The sequence below is a fragment of the Oncorhynchus masou genome, chromosome 13 (genome assembly GCF_036934945.1).
Source record: "Oncorhynchus masou masou isolate Uvic2021 chromosome 13, UVic_Omas_1.1, whole genome shotgun sequence".
NCBI classification, from domain to species: domain Eukaryota; kingdom Metazoa; phylum Chordata; class Actinopteri; order Salmoniformes; family Salmonidae; genus Oncorhynchus; species Oncorhynchus masou.
In genome coordinates, this window is record NC_088224.1 from 65,884,009 (window position 1) to 65,904,555 (window position 20,547).

At 43.6% G+C, this 20,547-nt stretch overlaps 1 protein-coding gene across 1 annotated transcript in view; it reads right to left on the bottom strand.

The window, feature by feature from the left end:
* Positions 1-20,547, bottom strand: part of LOC135552849 (BCAS3 microtubule associated cell migration factor-like) — a 350,870-nt gene that overhangs the window by 263,622 nt on the left and 66,701 nt on the right. The window contains 2 exon segments of the mRNA XM_064984756.1: positions 13,735-14,005; positions 20,101-20,234. Of these exon segments, the coding sequence (XP_064840828.1) occupies positions 13,735-14,005; positions 20,101-20,234 (405 nt within the window).

Genomic DNA, 20,547 nt, shown 5'->3' on the forward strand with positions numbered 1-20,547 from the left:
TTCACAGACAAGCCCTGGGTCAGAGGGTCAAGTCGTAAACGTGTCACGCCTCGCTAGCTTAACGTTAGTTAGTTATCAACCACTCCGAGGTACTGCCTGCATCCAAAATGGCACAATATTTCCTTTATAGTGCACTACATTTGACCAGGGCCCATAGAGCTCTGGTCAAAAGTAGTGCACTATAAAGGGAAAAGGGTGTCATTTGGGACATACAGCAAATGCCATCATTGTAAGACCGGCGTCCGTTACACGCTGACTGTGTTTTGGCCGGAGGACGATGATGGACAGAAAAGGGCGGTGTGAAGGATTAAAGAACCCTGAAAACCAAAACAAGCTCTGTGTTGGCTTGTAATGGCACAGAGGAAGTATCTCTTTATCAACAGTGAATTAACAGCTTCCCTTTGCACCTTGTTTTGCCCTTTGCTGCAGCCTCTGAACGTGGGCCAGAAACCAGATGGCTGGATGACTGTTGGATCCACAATGAACCACCAAGCATTCTATTTCAGGCCACAAGGAGAAATCAGCACCCTCACTAACAGACTAACAGTCATCTGTTGATGTATCATTGTTTGACCCCAGCTGAAAACATATACGGGCTCATGCAAAAAACACATACACACACACACACACACACACACACACACACACACACAGTTGCGAGTGGACACACGGCGGACCAGACTTCACTGACCTCTATTTTCTCTTTTCTTTCTGCATTTTGCTCCTGTTGAATGGAATAGCAGTACAGTCAGTACAGCATAACTTTTCTCTTTCAATCACAGGAGCGTTTGGACTGAACTCTGTCGGACAGTGACAGCAGCACAGCATTGCCAGCCCAGTCCGGTCTACAGTCAAACACTGACCCCAAATCAGCCAGACTCAACTACCACAGACAAGAAGACTGATAAAACCATACATAGGACAGTTTAAAACAAACATTGGTTTAAAGTACATGAAACATCCACTCCCATATCAACAATCAAATATGTACAGTATCTATGATGTCTAAGCACTTGACCAACAGAGCACTTTTCCAGGTTCAGGTTGTGTAATCTACTTTAGAAACTAGATCAAAAGCTAAGCTATATGATTGACTTGTGAATAGAAGTTTAAAATGATTGTCAAATAGTCATTCATATTGTTACATGGACATTATTAGGGACATTGGGTCAATAGAATCAGAGCTCTACTACCCGAAGAGCCCCAAAATGATACATGGTGTTGGGCCTGGGTAGGGCCTGCTTTTTCATCAAGAACTAGGGTACGGGCAGGGCTCAGGTATCATTAAATTGATCACTAACATTCTGAAGCTGAGCCTTTTGTTGTGCTCTGAATCAGGCCTGGGTAGGGTAGGGCTTGAACGTTGCGGCCATGGGTAGCGCTCGGGCTTAAAATGTATGCCCGTGCAGGGCTCTAAATTGAATACACTGGCTCAATTAAATTAAATAATTAGAGACATCAGGTTAGCCATTCCGTTGAGGATGCATGGGTGAAGATCATAGGTCAAGGGTTAAAAAAGGACTTGAGGAGAATAAATAGCACGACTCCATATTTAAATAGAGAGAGGGGAAAAAAAGCGCAACTGTAGATTTCTATTTTTAAAGCAGCCTGGCAGCTCTGAAGGATGTGAACTTTTCTTAGTTCCTTCCCCAAAATCAATGTGTTGTCAGAGGGGACAATCAGAGGGCAGCTGTTGTGGCTTTTCTGACTGATTCATCATCCCCGATTCTGACGCCCAGATTCAAGCCCGAGAAACAACCTGTTAACAAAACAGACAGAAGATAAACAAAGCAAAAAGTGATCGACTTTTAGGGGGAGTTTTTTTGGAGGGCTGCGCAAACCGGAGAAATCGAGCCTCATCACCCAGAAACAGACAAAAATTACACGAGATCAGCACACACAGCAACACAACAGGATGCTGACAATTAATTCTGAAACTCATGCAACAAACTTCAGACTGATGTGAAAACAGTTAAGATCACTTTGAGTCAAAATGTAAGCCAAGATCTACCACTCAGATTATTTTTTTTTTTTAAACATGACTTAAAAAATGTAAGCCTATGTAACATTAACCAATTAAAATCCGTTATGTCGCAATAAGGTTTGTGCAGTAGGCTATAAGCCCAATACATTATATCACTGTATATTGGCTATGCTTGAATTGCCCTGCCAATGTTGTCCTTCTCATACCATTTAAATGTAGGTATGATCACACTGGTATTAGATACAAGTAATACAATAAAGTGAGACACAGCTGAGTGAGCAAAAATAATTAGCTTTTCTTTGTTACTAGACTGAGGGCCTGCATCTGATGGTCAGTCTGAGGGGAGGAGGGAGGGAGCTGCGGTGAGGATGCCTCTCACCTGATTCAACGTCCCTCTGCTCTCCCTCCCTCTGCTGAGTAAAGGGGAAAGTCTTCCAGATGACGGTGAAACCATTTCGCACTGCATTATTTCTGCCACATGCACCAATTCATGCTGTTACTCCTGACCGGGGAAAGTGAAATATTCCTCAATATTAAAAAGACGCCACTACTAATAAAGCAAGCTTATCGGAAAACGTTGATATACAGTGCATTCGGAAAGTATTCAGACCCCTTGACTTTTTCCACATTTTGTTACGTTACAGCCTTATTCCAAAATGGAATAAAAATGAAATACATACATCTATACACAATAACTCAATCGCAAAGCAAAAACAGGTTTTTATAAATTGTTGTTAATTTATGAAAAAATAAATAAATATAGAGTACCAGTCAAAGGTTTGGACACACCTACCCATTCCAGGGTTTTTCTATATTCCTACATTGTAGAATAAAAGTGACAACGTCAAAACTATGAAATAATACAGCTTTGCACACTCTTGGCATTCTCTCAACCAGCTTCATGAGGGTGTCACCTGGAATGCATTTCAATTAACAGGTCTGCCTTGTTAAAAGTTAATTAGTGGAATTTCTTTCCTTTCCTTCCGGAGACACCTGAAACCCCACCTCTTCAAGGAATACCTAGGATAGGATAAGTAATCCTTCTCACCACCCCCCCCCTTAATGATTTAGATGCACTATTGTAAAGTGGCTGTTCCACTGGATGTCAGAAGGTGAATTCACCAATTTGTAAGTCGCTCTGGATAAGAGCGTCTGCTAAATGACTTAAATGTAAATGTAAATGTAAATGCATTTGAGCCAATCAGTTGTGTTGTGACAAGGTAGGGGTGGTATACAGAATATAGCCCTATTTGGTAAAAGACCAAGTCCATATTATGGCAAGAACAGCTCAAATAAGCAAAGAGAAATGACAGTCCATCATTACTTTAAGACATGAAGGTCAGTCAATACGGAAATTTCAAGAAAGTTTCTTCAAGTGCAGTCGCAAAAACCATCAAGCGCCATGATGAAACTGGCTCTCATGAGGATCAACACAGGAAAAGAAGACCCAGTTACTTCTGCTGCAGAGGATACATTCATTAGAATTAACTGCACCTCAAGATTGCAGCCCAAATAAATGCATCAGAGTTTAACTAACAGAAACATCAACTGTTCAGAGGAGACTGCGTGAATCAGGCCTTTATTGTCAAATTGCTGCAAAGAAACCACTACTAAAGGACACCAATAAGAAGAAGAGACTTGCTTGGGCCAAGAAACACGAGCAATGGACATTAGACCAGTGGAAATCTGTCCTTTTGGTTTGATGAGTCCAAATGTAAGATTTTTGTTTCTTACCGCCGTGTCTTTGTGAGACGGAGTGAAGTAAAATGATGATCTCCACATGTGTGGTTCCCACTGTGCAGCATGGAGGATGATGTGTGAAGGTGCTTTGCTGGTGACACTGTCAGTGATTTATTTAGAATTCAAGGCACACTTAACCAGCATGGCTACCACAGCATTCTGCAGCAATATGCCATCCCATCTGGTTTGCACTTAGTGGGACTATAATTTGTTTTTCAACAGGACAATGACCCAACACACCTCCAGGCTGTGTAAGGGCTATTTGACCAAGAAGGAGCGTGATGGAGTGCTGCATCAGACAAGACCTGGCCTCCACAATCATTTGACCTCAAACCAATTGAGATGGTTTGGGATGAGTTGGACCACATTGTGAAGGAAAAGCAGTCAACAAGTGCTCAGCATATATGTGGAAACTCCTTCAAGACTTTTGGAAAAGCTTTCCAGGTGAAGCTGGTTGAGAGAATACCAAGAGTGTTCAAAGCTGTCATCAAGGCAGAGGGTGGCTACTTTGAAGAATCTAAAATATATTTTGATTCCATGTGTTATTTCATAGTTCTGATGTCTTCACTATTATTCTACTACGTTTCAGCACAGCTGAAAACTCTTGTCCTGATTAAAAATGCAATACAACTGGCATTCTTCAGAATACTTGAGTATCTGGAGCATCAACATTTGTGGGTACGATTACAGGCTCAAAATGACCAGAAACTAAGAACATTCTTCTGAACCTCGTCAGTCTATTCTTGTTCTGAGAAATGAAGGCTATTCCATGCGAGAAATTGACAAGAAAATTAAGATATTGTTCAACATTGTACAATCGTGGCCAAAAGTCTTGAGAATGAGAATGACAAATATTAATTTTCACAATGTCTGCTGCCTCAGGGTCTTTAGATATTTTTGTCAGATGTTACTATGGAATACTGAAGTATAATTGCAAGCATTTCATAAGTGTCAAAGGCTTTTATTGACAATTACATGAAGTTGATGCAGAGTCAATATTTGCAGTGTTGAACCTTCTTTTTCAAGACCTCTGCAATCCGCCCTGGCATGCTGTCAATTAAATTCTGGGCCACATCCTGACTGATGGCAGCCCATTCTCGCATAAATCAATGCTTGGAGTTTGTCAGAATTTGTGGGATTTTGTTTGTCCACCCGCCTCTTGAGGATTTCCCACAAGTTCTCAATGGGATTAAGCTCTGGGGAGTTTCCTGGCCATGGACCCAAAATATCAATGTTTTGTTCCCAGAGCCACTTAGTTATCACTTTTGCCTAATGGCAAGGTGCTCCATCATGCTGGAAAAGGCATTGTTCGTCACCAAACTGTTCCTGGATGGTTGGGAGAAGTTGCTCTCGGAGGATGTGTTGGTACTATTCTTTATTCATGGCTGTGTTCTTCGGCAAAATTGTGAGTGAGCCCACTCCCTTGGCTGAGAAGAAACCCCACACATGAATGGTCTCAGGATGCTTTACTGTTGGCATGACACAGGACTGATGGTAGCACTCACCTTGTCTTCTCCGGACAAGCTTTTTCCGGATGCCCCAAACAATTGGAAAGGGGATTGATCAGACAAAATTACTTTGCCCCAGTCCTCAGCAGTCCAATCCCTGTGCCCTTTGGAATAATATCAGTCTGTCCCTGATGTTTTCCTGGAGAGAAGTGGCTTCTTTGCTGCCCTTCTTGACACCAGGACATTCTCCAAAAGTCTTTGCCTCACTGTGCGTGCAGATCCCACAGCTGAATCAACTTTAGGAGACGGTCCTGGCGCTTGCTGGTCTTTCTTGGGCGCCCTGAAGCCTTCTTCACAACAATTGAACCGCTCTCCTTGAAGTTCTTACTGGCAGCAATATCATTGCCTGTGAAGTCCTTTTTGTGCAAAGCAATGATGACGGCAAGTGTTTCCTTGCAGGTAACCATGGTTGATAGCGGAAGAACAACGATTCCAAGCACCGCCCTCCTTTTGAAGCTTCCAGTCTGTTATTCGAACTCAATCAGCATGTTAGACTGAATTCCAGCCTTGTCCTCGTCAACACTCACACCTGTGTTAACGAGAGAATCACTGACATGATGTCAGCTGGTCCTTTTGTGGAAATGTATTTTGGGGATTCAATTAATTTGGATGGCACAGAGAGACTTTGCAATTAATTGTAATTCATCTGATCACTCTCCATAACATTCTGGAGTATTTGCAAATTGCCATCATACAAACTGAGGCTGCAGACTTTGTGAAAATTAATATTTATGTCATTCTCAAAAAGTTTGGCCACGACTGTATACTACTCCCTTCACAGAAGAGCGCAAACTGTCTCTAACCAGAATAGCAAGAGGAGTGGGAGGCCCCGGTGCACAACTGAGCAAGAGGACAAGTACATTTGAGTGTCTTTTTTGAGAAACAGACGCCTCACAAGTCCTCAACTGGCAGCTTTATTAAATAGTACCCTCAAAACACCAGTCTCAACAGTGAAGAGGCGACTCCGGGATGTTGGCTTTCTAGGCAGAGTTCCTCGATCCAGTGTTTGTGTTCTTTTACCCATCTTAATCTTATCTTTTTATTGGCCAGTCTGAGATGGGTTTTTCTTTGCAACTCTGCCTAGAAGGCAAGAATCCCGGAGTCGCCTCCTCACTGTTGACGTTGAGACTGGTGTTTTGCGGGTACTATTTAATGAAGCTGCCAGTTGAGGACTTGTGTGGCGTCTGTTTCCTCAAACGAATGTATTTGTCCTCTTGCTCCGTTGAGTGGGAGGCCCCGGTGCACCTCTTTCTATTCTGGTTAGCGCCAGTTTGCGCTGTTCAACAGCGTTTCATGAGATCTTCAGTTTCTTAGCAATTTATCGCATGGAATAGCCTTCATTTCTCAGAACAAGAATAGACTGACGAGTTTCGGCAGTTCTTTGTTTCTGGTCATTTTGAACCTGTAATCGAACCCACAAGTGCTGATGCTCCAGATACTCAACTAGTCTAAAAGGTGGCCAGTTGTATTGCTTCTTTAAATCACACAACAGTTTTCAGCTGTGCTAACATAATTGCAAAAGGGCTTTCTAATGATCAATTAGTCTTTTAAAATGATAAACTTTGATTGGGTAACCCAACGTGCCATTGGAACACAGGAGTGATGGTTGCTGATAATGGGCCTATGTATGTAGACATTCCATACAAAATCAGCCGTTTCTAGCTACAATAGTCACTTATAACATTAAACATGTCTCCACTATTTCTTATCAACTTTATATTATTTTAATAGATATAAAATGTGCTTTTCTTTCAAAAACAAGGATGTTTCTATGTGACCCCAAAACCTTTGAACGGTAGTGTTCATACACTCAAACACACCTTTGGCAACAATTACAGCCTTGAGTCTATTTGGGTATGACTACAAGCTTGGCACACCTGTATTTAGGGAGTTCATCCCATTCTTCTCTGCAGATCCTCTCAAGCTCTGTCAGGTTGGACGGGGAGCGTCGCTGCACAGCTATTTTCAGGTCTCTCCAGCTATGCTTGATTGGGTTTAAGTCCAGGCTCTGGCTGGGACATTCATACAAGGACATTCAGAGACTTAGGGTCGTTGTCCTGTTGGAAGGTGAACCTTTGCCTCAGTTTGAGGTCCTGAGCGCTCTGGAGCAGGTTTTCATCAAGAATCTCACTGTACTTTACTACGTTCATCTTTACATCAATCCTGACACGTCTCCCAGTACCTGCCCGCCGAAAAACATACCAACAGCCTGATCTCCCATACCAAGGCCTTTCTCCCCAGATTGCTCAGTTTGGCCGGGCAGTCAGCTCTCTGAAGAGTCTTGGTGATTCCAAACTTCTTCCATTTAAGAATGATGGAGGCCACAGTGTTCTTGGGGACGTTCAATGCCGCAGACATTATTTTGTTACCCTTCCCCAGACACAATCCTGTCTCTGAGGTCTATGGACAATTCCTTCAACCCAAGGCTTGGTTTTTGCTGGACTGTTAACTGTGGGACCTTATATAGAAAGGTGTGTGCCTTTCCAAATCATGTCCAATCAATTGCATTTACAACAGGTGGACTCCAATCAAGTTGTAAAAATACCTCAAAGATGATCAATGAAAAGAGCGCAAAATGAATTATGTAAACCGTGATCGACCAGACACTAAAGCACAGTAGGTGGCGGCATGCACCTGAAACATTTGTTTGTGGACCGCCATTTTATCATAGAATAAGAAGTATGGAACTAATTAAAATAATAGGAACACCAGGATTTATCTTTGTCTTTTTTTACAGAAATGTTTGGTGATCGACTAGGAATGCCTTGGAGTGCCACTAGTCGATCATGATCAACCAGTTGGTGACCACTGCTCTAAAGTCTACTGTACGAATGAAGGATGCAGAAAATAGAAAAAGCATTTCAAGTCGTAAAGCACACTTGTTCATGGAGTCGGGTCTGGTCAGATCAAAACGTAGCAATGGATACATGATGGAACATCTCAACCCTGCTTTACTACACTACAGACAGACCCACTAAGGTTAAACAGCCATCCCATACAGCCATTCACAACTGTAATGCTGGAGGGGCTGTTTTTATGTTACACAAACCAGCGTCTGTCCACATGGGCTACATTAACACCGAGAATAGAGTTCCCCAACTGGCGGGTCGAATTTGGCCCCTGGGTGGTTTTATTTGTCCCCCATGTTATCTGAGCAAAAAATATATACATTTTGCTTGCTTGTTGAATTGTTATTGTTGGGCATAAAAGACTGTAAACACACCAGGAAATCAGCTCAAAGTGATTTACATTTTGGAAATCTGTTCCGAAGTATACCCACTTATAATAGAGATACATATGTGATCGTATACAAATAATAATAATGAATAATAATTTATAATAATTGATTGGATTTATATAGCACTTTTCTACCAACTGGGGTACTCAAAGCTCTTTACATAGTAGGGGGAAATTCACGTCATCCACTATTATAATGAGATGCACCCATCTCAGTAATGCGCGGCAACTTTTTTCTGTGACACAACTCTCACCACCCATCAGCTATCAGATGGAGAGGTAAGGAGTCATATATGCCAATTAGGAATGAGGGTGATGACGTAATGTGGCCAGGTTGGGAATTTAGCCAGGATACCGGGGTGAACAACCCTAGTCTTACAATAAGAGGCATGGAATTGTAATGTCCCATCCGAAAGACAGCACCCTACACAAGACAATGTAATCAAGATTTGAAATGATTATGTTTTAGTCAAATATTATATCTGTTAAGGCTTCTTGCGGTCAATTTGGAGTCTAAAGAATATTTTTTTAAATATGTTCTGGCCCCCTGACCATCCGCTTAAGAAAGAATTGGCCCGCGGCTGAATCTAGATGATGATCCCTGACCTAGAGAATAGTCCGTTCTCAGGGTGAGGAACCTGTCAATAATTTACCCAAAGAAGACATGTTGAACAATGTCATACTGGACACACAATTTTCCTCCTCTATGGCTGTGTGTACACAGGCAGTCCAATTCTGATCTTTTTTCCACTAGTTGGTCTTTTGACCAATCACATCAGATCTTTTCACATCAGCTTTTTTTCCAGGGGTGATCTGATTGTGATCTGATCAGTGAAAAAAAGATCAGAATTGGGTTGCCTGCCTATAAGAAACATTAACTGAACCAACGCGACACATCAGGGAGTGTGTGACTCCAGTGGCGGCCCGTCATTAAGGGCAGTTGGGGCCGAGCCCCACCTGTTTTGAGCCCAACCTGTTTGTTTGCCTGTTTGGCATGTTATTTTGGCATTAATACATGTCACATATTAGTTTGAAAATAATGTGAAAAAATCTTTGAGTTAATAAAGCCACATACTCAAAGTAAAAAAAAGATGTAAGGCAGCTCCAAAATGATGATATTTCAGCCTAGCTCAGTGCTTTCTGTGGTGGTGAGGCAGCCTGAGGAAAACACGGAGGGTATCGGTTGGTAATGTTCTCTAGTTGCCCCGTGATTGGCTGAGTATTTTGTCACTCATGGGGACACTACGTCACCGCAAAATCTACAGTGAGAGCTCAAATTCAAGCCCCTTGGGTGCTGCCATAGAGTTACATTAGAAATGCCCATCCAAGAAGGCTCAAGGTCATTGGCCTTAGATAAAGTGATGTCAAATCACGTTATATCTACCGTAGCCTTGATTGGACTGATCATGTCAAGATCATACTTTCAAAATCTTAGCTAGAAAGCAGTCATCATGAATCAAGTCGACAATCTACTGGTAAATCATTTTCAATCCTTGTCATATGAAGAGAAATTACAGATAACGTATCGGTGCTCATCGGCCATTGGATATTAACATTACACAACAAGTTGGAAATCGGAAGGAATCAGTGGTTTACTGCAAGCAATACAAAGAAATCACCAGCCTGCTTTTCAGTGGAGTGTGTGTGTTCCAAGTCTGTGTTTAAGAGACTCTTTTCCAAGCTTAAAATGATAAACATTCAACACCATGCATGGGCCAGAAAAGATTGAATACATTGGCCATGATGTCAATCCAGCATGGCTTCTGCCGCGTTCAAAACAACTGGAACTCAGAAATCTCAGACTTCAGTGAGTTCAAGACAACCGGGAAATCAAAAGAAATGAGCTCGGATTGGAGAAAATACGTTTTGAACATCCAAATAGTAATTCCAAGTCGGGAACTCGGGCTTCTTTCTAGAACTCCGACCTGAAGATCACTGATGTCATGATTCAACCTTGTTTTTCCCCCCAGAGTTCACAGTTGCCTTGAAAGCACCATAAACCCAGAGAATGCCAGACTTTGATGACAAAGTTTGATAATAAAATTTGCCCACGAAGGACTGCCACGCCACCTTCCAGTTCAAGTAAGAACAGCACAACAAAGTCCAAAAATGTATTGTATGCTGCTGCATAAATGATGTAATATGCCAGGGAGATATGTATACTGTAGCTAAGAAAGTAATACTAAGTGTATGTTGTGTAGTAAGCTGTTCGTAACCCATGTGCTTCACCCTAATAATTTGGTCCCTTTCCCCCTCCCAAAGCCTACTGTTCTGACTTGGTGGTGCACATGTAGCCTATAGCCTGTTTTAGAGAAACGTAATCATAAAATATTGTAAGAGCTGTCATTGTCTGCTTATATGCCCTCTTTATTTATCCTTCAGTTCTGACATGGTATACAGGGAGAATACTGTAAGAATGGACCATGTTCTGAATTCTGTCACTGTACATTTCAAAAGTTCTGAACAGTCATATTGACTACATCATTCCTAGCTCACTCATTAAAGTCTTGGATATAGGGGGCGCTATTTAAATTTTTGGATGAAAAACGTTCCCGTTTTAAACAAGATATTTTGTCACGAAAAGATGCTCGACTATGCATATAATTGACAGCTTTGGAAAGAAAACACTCTGACGTTTCCAAAACTGCAAAGATATTGTCTGTGAGTGCCACAGAACTGATGTTACAGAAAAAAAACAGATAAAAATCCAATCAGGAAGTGCCGCATTTTTTGAAACCGCCTCATGCCAATGACTCCTTATATGGCTGTGAATGGGCCACGAATGAGCTTAGGCTTTATGTCGCTTCCCCAAGGTGTCGACAGCATTGTGACGTATTTGTAGGCATATCATTGGAAGATTGACCATAAGAGACTACATCTACCAGGTGGTCGTTTGGTGTCCTCCGTCACAATTATTGCGTAATCTCCAGCTGATGAGAAGCCAACTGCCACCACTGATAGATTATCGAATAGATATGTGAAAAACACCTTGAGGATTGATTCTAAACAACGTTTGCCATGTTTCTGTCGATATTATGGAGCTAATTTGGAAAAAAAGTTTGGCGTTGTAAGTGACTGCATTTTCCAGTCTTTTCTTAGCCAAACGTGATGAACAAAACGGAGCTATTTCGTCTACACAAATAATCTTTTTGGAAAAAATGAACATTTGCTATCTAACTAAGAGTTTCGTCATTGAAAACATCCAAAGTTCTTCAAAGGTAAATTATTTTATTTGAATGCTTTTCTTGTTTTTGTGAAAATGTTGCCTGCTGAATGCTAGGCTTAATGCTATGCTATCAATACTCTTACATAAATGCTTGTGTAGCTTTGGTTGAAAAGCATATTTTGAAAATCTGAGATGACAGTGTTGTTAACAAAAGGCTAAGCTTGTGTTTGAATATATTTATTTCATTTCATTTGCGATTTTCATGAATAGGAAATGTTGAGTTATGGTAATGAGCTTGAGGCTATGATTACACTCCCGGATACGGGATTGCTCGTCGCTAGAGGTCAATGTCTTAATCGAAATTGTACATCTAAATTGTCAGTAGGAACCACATTTGTTTAAGCAAGTCAGCCATATCAGATATGTTTTTTTGAAAGACAGTAATTGAGGCTGAATGAACTGTTTCGCTGCCAGACAAGGTTCCGCTGATAGCCAGGTGTAGCGGTGGTAAGGATTCACTCTATGGTTCTGAAAAGAAAGCTCTGCTGTTGGGACAGCTTTATGTCGGCCGTAACAGTTTGCGGGCACCGTTTGTCACCGTTATAGTGCAATGAATGTATTGTTTAGTGTTGTTGAGTAATGGTTTTGCTGGTATGCGTAAAAAAAAAAATGGGGGAGTTTGCCCCACCAAGATTTACATTTTAAAATGGCCACTGTGTGCGTGTCGTAGTTGAAGATTTAGACTCTCCCCCTACAAACTCACACACCATCTCCAACACCACGCAGAGAATGACATCTCCAAAACCAAGCCCCCAGATTCCTGGCAAACTTTATCACAGACTCCCAAGGTCCATAAAAAGGAACAGATACGCTGTAAATATCAAAGTCCTGAAAACGTAAAACCTATGGCCTCAGACAGTGGTATTTTAGTCTTTCTTTACGCTGTAACATTTATATAGCCGTCTGCCATCCCTGGGGGCCTACACGCACGCAAACACACACACACACACACACACACACACACACACACACACACACACACACACACACACACACACACACACACACACACACACACACACACACACACACACACACACACACACGTATCAGTGAAGAGACTAATTGTTGACAGGTGGCTCTAATGCCCTCCTTTGAAAATGGAGTGTGATTTATGAGTCTCTTGCTCCCCTCTCCCTCCATTCACTGCCGCTACAAAAGCTGAACTCCTTCGCTCTCCCTCCATATTTTTTTCTCCTTCTCTTTCATAATTTATTTCTCCCTCTTCCTATTTCTCCTCCCTCCCTTTCCATTTCCTTCTCTCCACTTTTTCTCTCTAGATCCAGAACGAGACAAGCCGCGGCGGCAGTACATTCCCTGGGCTTGACGTCACTCTGGCCTGGCTTGAACGTCCTTCTGACATTGCTTTAATTGTTGGGGAAGTGATCTGACAGTGGTCATTAATACAGAGCCTGGGGGAGAGAAGCCACACAAACTGAGTAATCGGGGGGGGGGGGGGGGTCTGGGGCTAACAATAGGCTAGGAAGGGAGAGGGGAAGTCAGGGCGCCACGGCTGCAGAGAGTGGGAGAGAGATGGATGACTGATGCCCTGACAGTGAGTGAGAGGGAGGGAGGGCAAACTGAGAAGATCTGCAAACAGCCTCGACCCTGAACTGTGATTTTTACCTGTGAACTTGCTGATGAGTATATGTCAACGGGTGTTTGTTTGTGTATGAGTGGGTGTGTGTGCCCACGCGTCGGTGGTAGTGTGTATAGTGTGTGTGTGTGTGCCAGCCAGGCCAGGTGGCTTTAGGGGTGTTTGACCAACAGGACCAAGGCTGTAACAGACGGGTCATAGTCCCCAGCAGAACAAGGTCTACTCAGGTGACAGCCAGTCAGCGGTTGTTGTCACTTACTGGAAGTGGAGCCGCCGCTGTCTGAAGAGCTGTGTGCTGCCACACCCACCATATCAGCTATAGCCATGTCATAACACATGCTGCGTATTGTGGGGTTTTATGTACTGTGCAATAGTAAGAGGATTAGTTCTGTGCTTGGTGCCTGTGCATCTGTGTGCACGAGTGTGTGTCATCTATCCTTACCGTGTAGTGGGGACCCTGAGGGACTGCTGGAGAGCCCAGGGATGGGGCTGCATCTCCCTCCTCCAGCCTGCTTGCTGTTCAGTTCATTCTCTATCTCCTCCAGCCCTGCACTCTTCTGGAAGCGGGACATGCGGTTAACCACGCGGGGGGACATGTGAGTGCGGGCGCAAGGTGCACCACCGTAGGGGTTGATGGGAAAGACGTGGGAGGTGCCACGCAGTGTGCTGATCACCACCCAGCGACTGTCCTGGCTAAAACAGATGTCCTGGACCTGGGGAAGGGGCACAGACAGAAAGACACAGACAGGCAGAGACAGATAAAGAAAGAGAGAAGAAGCTGATCAGCTTGTCACAGCGTATAAGTAGTAAGGCAGTTGACCTTACAGCAAAACCAAACCAATGTTCCCTTTAACATTCTCAAATGTTGAACTGACCACTGAATAGAGAATATAAGATGACCATTTGAAAGGAGGTATCTGGAGGGTTGTTGAGGGTTTGGGGGGGAATGTATTTTTAAGTCTTTGGTAAAGACAGCCCAACAGTGTGTCTGCAGAAGACCATTAAGGTATTTCTCTCCTGTGGCCTCAAGAGCTACACACGCAGTCAGCTCACAGAGGACACACTCCAACATATAGCATCTACACAACTATGTCAGACGCGAGAGACACCGAGAGACAGACACACAGAGAAAGATGAAGACAGAGACAGACCGAGACAGAGAGAGAGACAGAGAGAGAGACAGAGAGACAGACCGAGAGAGAGAGATAGAGACAGAGAGAGATGAAGACAGAGGGAGATGAAGACAGAGGGAGATGAAGACAGAGGGAGATGAAGACAGAGAGAGACAGACAGAGATAAATGCAGAGAAAGACAGAGGTGGAGAGGGGCGGACAGACAGAAAATAAAGTGTAAAAGAGAGTCAATAGTATTCATCCTCAGAAAAAGAGAGGTTTATCTTTTCCACTGTGAGATCTGTCTACATGTGTCTGTGTGTTTTATCTGTGGCCATGGAACAGGTTGGCTGGGTAATTGTCCTCGGCAATGACAGTTAATGGGGCATCCTTCACATACCAGACACATACCAGTTTCTATGCACAGACAAGGATAGGGGGCAGTTTCAGCTGAGCTCTGCCTAGTTGTGATTAAAGCCTATATGGGGAGGGGGTACATTCTTGATCAGGATAACATTGTCCTCTCCCCATCTTTTGTAGGATACAAACTCTCAAACAGCAGCAGAAGTTGGGTGAAGTCTCTTACTTAACCAGACTGTGATCTGACCCAGAACAGAAGTGCGTATGGGTGAGATGAGGAGACATGTTGTGGTAGAGGACACACAATAGAGATGTCACACACAGACAGACATAGAAGTGGTCAAAGTGTTTCGGTCTCTATCAGTAACACTGATAAGTTAGAGTTATTGTCACTTAGCAGGAACTACAATGGAATGACAGGAATCCTGAGAGACAGAGACAGAGTAAAAGGAAAACAGACCAAAATGAAAGGGAAAAGGTACAAAAAACAACGGAAAACTAAAAACAAAAACAGACACCCAGAGCAAGAAAAAAACTGACCATACAAAACACCCTGACCTGCCTGGTCACTGAGAGTACTCCAGTTTAAACTGGTTTCAAACCACCTAAGGCCCTATTACTGAGAAACCCTTCTGTCGCTATCAGAGCCATGCATGTTTACCTGGGTTGACTGTGTCAGTGAATCAGTGTGTGTGTGTGTGTGTGTGTGTGTGTGTGTGTGTGTGTGTGTGTGTGTGTGTGTGTGTGTGTGTTTGTGTGTGTGGTGAGTCGGAGCGAGCCCAGCCAGTCAGTCCAGCTAGATAAGAGTTGTCCACCCACCTTGCTACATCACCATTTGCACTTCCGGCATTGTATGCTGTGTAGCAGATAACCTCTGTGCCCTACAGCCTGCTCTCTCGCTCTGCTGTAGTCTCTACAGTGTTTACAACAGCAGGATCAAAGCTAGTAACACACAGCCAGGCAGCAGGACCTGCCGTTATAAGTCACACATTAACAAGCCCATTACAATCCTGTGTGTGTCTGTGGAGTTTGCATGGGTGAGTGTGTGCGCGCACACACAAGGTCGAAGCAAAGCCTAGATCAGTGCTCTGGTCCAAACATGACACTAGCGGGACAGGCAGCTAAGGTCCAAGTTCTCCACAGATAAATATTAGTTCTGCTAAAGTAAATAGAACACCACAAGTTGCCAACTAAAAATACACTTTTTGCCCTGGAACGGCTGCTAAGCTAAACATATGAGAGTACATTAATAAGAGAAGAAATATCCATAGAAATAGACTAAATGGGGCAAAAATACCAACAGAAATACAAGTATCTTACAAACCAATACAATAACATTAAATAGTTTAGCCTCCAAACTCCACTGAGCAAATCAAACCTTGTTTGTCACATGCGCCGAATACAACAAGTGTAGACCTTACTGTGAAATGCTTACTTACAAGCCCTTAGCCAACAGTGCAGTTCAAGAAGAAAGTATTTACCAAATAAACTAAAGTAAAAAAATCTAAATAAAAGCATCACAGTAATGAGGCTATATACAGGGGGTACCGGTACCGAGTCAGTGTGCGGGGGTACAGGTTAGAGGTAATGTGGGAGGGGGTGAAGTGACTATGTATAGATAATAAACAGCGAGTAGCAGCACTGTACAAAACAAATGGAGAGGCGGGGGGGTGGGGGGGTCAATGTAAATAGTCCAGTAGCCATTTGATTAATTGTTCAGCAGTCTTATGACTTGGGGGTAGAAGCTGTTAAGGAGCCTTTTGGTCCTACAGTTGGCTCTCCGGTACCGCTTGCCGTGTGGTAGCAGAGAAAGTCTATCACTTGGGTGACTGGTGAGTCTGACAATTTTATGGGCTTTCCTCTGAAACCACTTATTATATACACACCACCAGTTCAAAAGTTTGGAGTCACTTAGGAATGTCCTTGTTTTTGGGTTGGCTATGTTTTTATCTAATTGATCAGCAATACAGTGTAGACATTGTTAACGTTGTAAATGACTATTGTAGCTGGAAACGGAATATATTATTTTTGGAATATCTACATAGGTGTACAGGGGCCCATTATCAGCAACCATCACTTAAAATGAACAGAAACAAATAACTTTCTTCTGAAACTCGTCAGTATATTCTTGTTCTGAGAAATGAAGGTTATTCCATGAGAGAAATTGCCAAGAAACTGAAAATCCTGTACAGCGCTGTGTACTACTCCCTTCACAGAAGAGCGCAAACTGGCCCTAACCAGAATAGAAAGAGGAGTGGGAGGCCCCGGTGCATAACTGAGCAAGAGGACAAGTACATTAGTGTGTCTAGTTTGAGAAACAGACGCCTCAAGTCTTCAACTGGCAGCTTCATTAAATAGTACCCTCAAAACACCAGTCTCAACAGTGAAGAGGCGATTCCGGGATGCTGGCCTTCTAGGCAGAGTTCCTCTGTCCAGTGTTTGCCCATCTTAATCTCTTCTATTTATTGGCCAGTCAGATGGGTTTTTCTTTGCAACTCTGCCTAGAAGGCAAGCATCCCGGAGTGGCCGCTTCACTGTTGACGTTGAGACTGGTGTTTTGTGGGTTCATTTACAACATTACCAATGTCTACACTGTATTTCTGATAAATCTGATGTTACTTTAATAGACATTTTTTTGATTTTCTTTAAAAACAAGGACATTTCTAAGTGACCCCAACCTTTAGAACAGTAGTGTAGGTCCTTAATTGCAGGAAGCTTGGCTTCAGTGATGTACTGGGCCGTACGCACTACCCTCTGTAGTGCCTTACAGTCGGATGCCGAGCAGTTGCCATACCAGGCGGTGATGCAACCCGTCAGGATGCTCTCGATGGTGCAGCTGTATAACTTTTTGAAGATCTGGGGACCCATGCTAAATCTTTTCAGTCTCCTGAGGGGGAAAAGGTTTTGTCATGCCCTCTTCACGACTGTTTTGGTGTGTTTGGACCTTGGTGTCCACATCACAATAGATCGTTGGTGATATGGACAACAAGGAACGTGAAACTCTTGACCCGCTCAATTACAGCCCCGTTGATGTTAATGGGGGCCTGCTCGGCTTGCCTTTTCCTGTAGTCAACGATCAGCTCCTTTGTCTTGCTCACATTAAGGGAGAGGTTGTTGTCCTGGCACCACATGGCCTGGTCTCTGACCTCCCTATAGGCTGTCTAGTCGTTGTCGGTGATCAGGCCTACCACTGTTGCGTCGTCAGCAAACGTAATGATGGTGTTGGAGTCGTGTTTGGCCACGCAGTCGTGGGTGAACAGGGACTACAGGAGGGGACTAAGTACACACCTCTGAGGGGACCCAGTGTTGAGGATCAGCGTGGCAGACGTGTTGTTGCCTACTCTTATCATCTGGGGGCAGCACAGCAGGAAGTCCAGGATCCAGTTGCAGAGGAAGGAGTTTAGTCGCAGGGTCCTTAGCTTAATGATGAGCTTTGTGGGTACTATGGTGTTGAACGCTGAGCTGTAGTCAATGAAGAGCATTCTCACATAGGTGTTCCTTTTGTCCAGGTGGGAAAGGGAAGTGTGGAGTTCGTCATCTGGGGATCTGCTGGGGCGGTATGTGAATTGGTGTGGGTCTAGGGTATCCGCTGAGGATGTTGTTGATGCGAGCCAGCATTTCAAAATACTTCATGGCTACCGACGTGAGTGCTACGGGGCGGTAATAATTTAGGCAGGTTACCTTCGCTGCCTTGGGCACAGGGACTATGGTGGTCTGCTTGAAACACGTAGGTATTACAGACTCGGTCAAGGAGAGGTTGAAAATGTCAGTGTAGACACTTGCCAGTTGGTCCTCGCATGCTTGAGTACACGTCCTGGTAATCCGTTTGGCCCTGCGGCTTTGTGAATGTTGACCTGTTTAAAGGTCTTGCTCACATCGGCTACCGAGAGTATTATCACACAGAACAGCTGGTGCTCTCGTGCATGCTTGAGTGTTGCTTGCCTCGAAGCAAGCATAAAAGGCATTCAGCTCGTCTGGTAGGCTCGCGTCACTGGGCAGCCCGCGTCTGGGTTTCCCTTTGTAATCCGTAATAGTTTTCAAGCCCTGACACATCAAACGAGCGTCATAGTCGGTGTAGTAGGATTCAATCTTAATCCTCTAATTTGGAGTGGTGGCCCGATGGGAGAGAACACTAGGGTAACTTTTATCTCATGGGACTAAACCTACCATTTGGATTGCCAGAAGTGCTGCATAAACTGTGATTCTATATAACAGGACTGCATGCTGTAAAGGGAGAATCCAGGATGCTGCGTCCCTTGACTTTGGTCAAATAAATCTCCTTACACGCCACTGACGCGGTGTGTGTGTGTTCCATAAGCAAGACCTCAGCTGACATTCAGTGGCAACAGCAGCCACAACTACAGAGGGAGAGCTTTAATGGTGGCTATTCCTCAAGAGAGGCTCTGCACAGCATCACAATGTGATTAGCCCGGGGAAGAAAGTGTCATGTCAAAATGGGTCATCTCTCCTCCTACCAACTCAAAATATAAAAAATATTAGATTTTCACCAGAGAGAGCGAGAGCGAGAGAGAGGGAGAGAGAGAGAGAGAGGGAGAGAGAGAGAGAGGGAGAGAGAGGGAGAGAGAGAGAGCACTGTTAGCTAGGGACAAGAAGAAAACATGCAGCAGCCTTTTTTATTGAATGAGCCATAGTGAATGTTGTTTGAAACTCGCCATGCCCTATTTGTCTTACAAATTGTTTCAGCTTTTGAAAATGTGTTTGCTTTGGGCGCTGATTAATTGATTGGCTGGAAGGCTGTGATTCCACAGCTGTGAGGAATCTGGTGCTGCAGTCAAGTGAGAGGCAATGAGGCCTTTCTTGTTTCTAAATCATCCTACACATCAATTACAGAGCTGCCGGGGTCACACCCCGACCTGTTTGGGTTCTTATCCGCTCACACACACGCACACAAACACTCAACTCAGATCATCCAGCCTAATAGTGGTTTACCCTTCCTAACAATGTCTTGAGGAAATGACGTTGAAGCTGTAGCGGTCACACTCATGCACACCGTTTCCCCCATGTACTTCTGGAACCAGTGACGCCATGCTACAGATCTGTGTCTGATCAGAGGCATAAAACAACTCTTCCTTTCAGCTGTTCCGTCTGATGAAGTCCAGTGTTGTCTATCTGACAGTGTTTAGACTCAACACAGGCAAACATACACTACAGAGGATCAAAGGCTTGGTTTAGATGCTGCAGCCAGAGCGCACTCAGTAAACAGCTCTGGGTGGCCCTGTTCAGAAACCACCTCAGTGCTGAATTACTAAAATGTGTATTATTTACAGGGGATAAGTAGGCGTCAGTGAGTGTATGATGAATATTACGTGTGTTACCTTGGCCTCAGTCTCTCCGCGGTGCAGTGTGTAGAGGTGGTGGACAGCAGACTGGTTGGAGGCCCAGGGGTGTGTGAGGACCTGGAACACATGGAAGTCATGGCCCAGGGTGTCTGCAGTCACCAGCAGCATACCTGGAGACAGAGACAACATGTACATTAACACACACATACCGTAATACATAACCATTGGCAGGGCCCTATTCAGCAGGATTTAGTATATTGGCAAAACTGTTTAATTTCCAACAGTCATAAAAATCAACTCCAAACCTCATATCAAATATTTCAGAATATTATCCAGACCAGTAGTGTACTGGCCAATCAAGAGATTAAATGTACTGTAGAAATTACAAATGTCAGTCTTTGATAAAAATGTGTGTGCATACAAACCAGTACCAAAAATAACTATTTGATTCACTGTAGAACAATAGAGACATTTCCGTCAAAA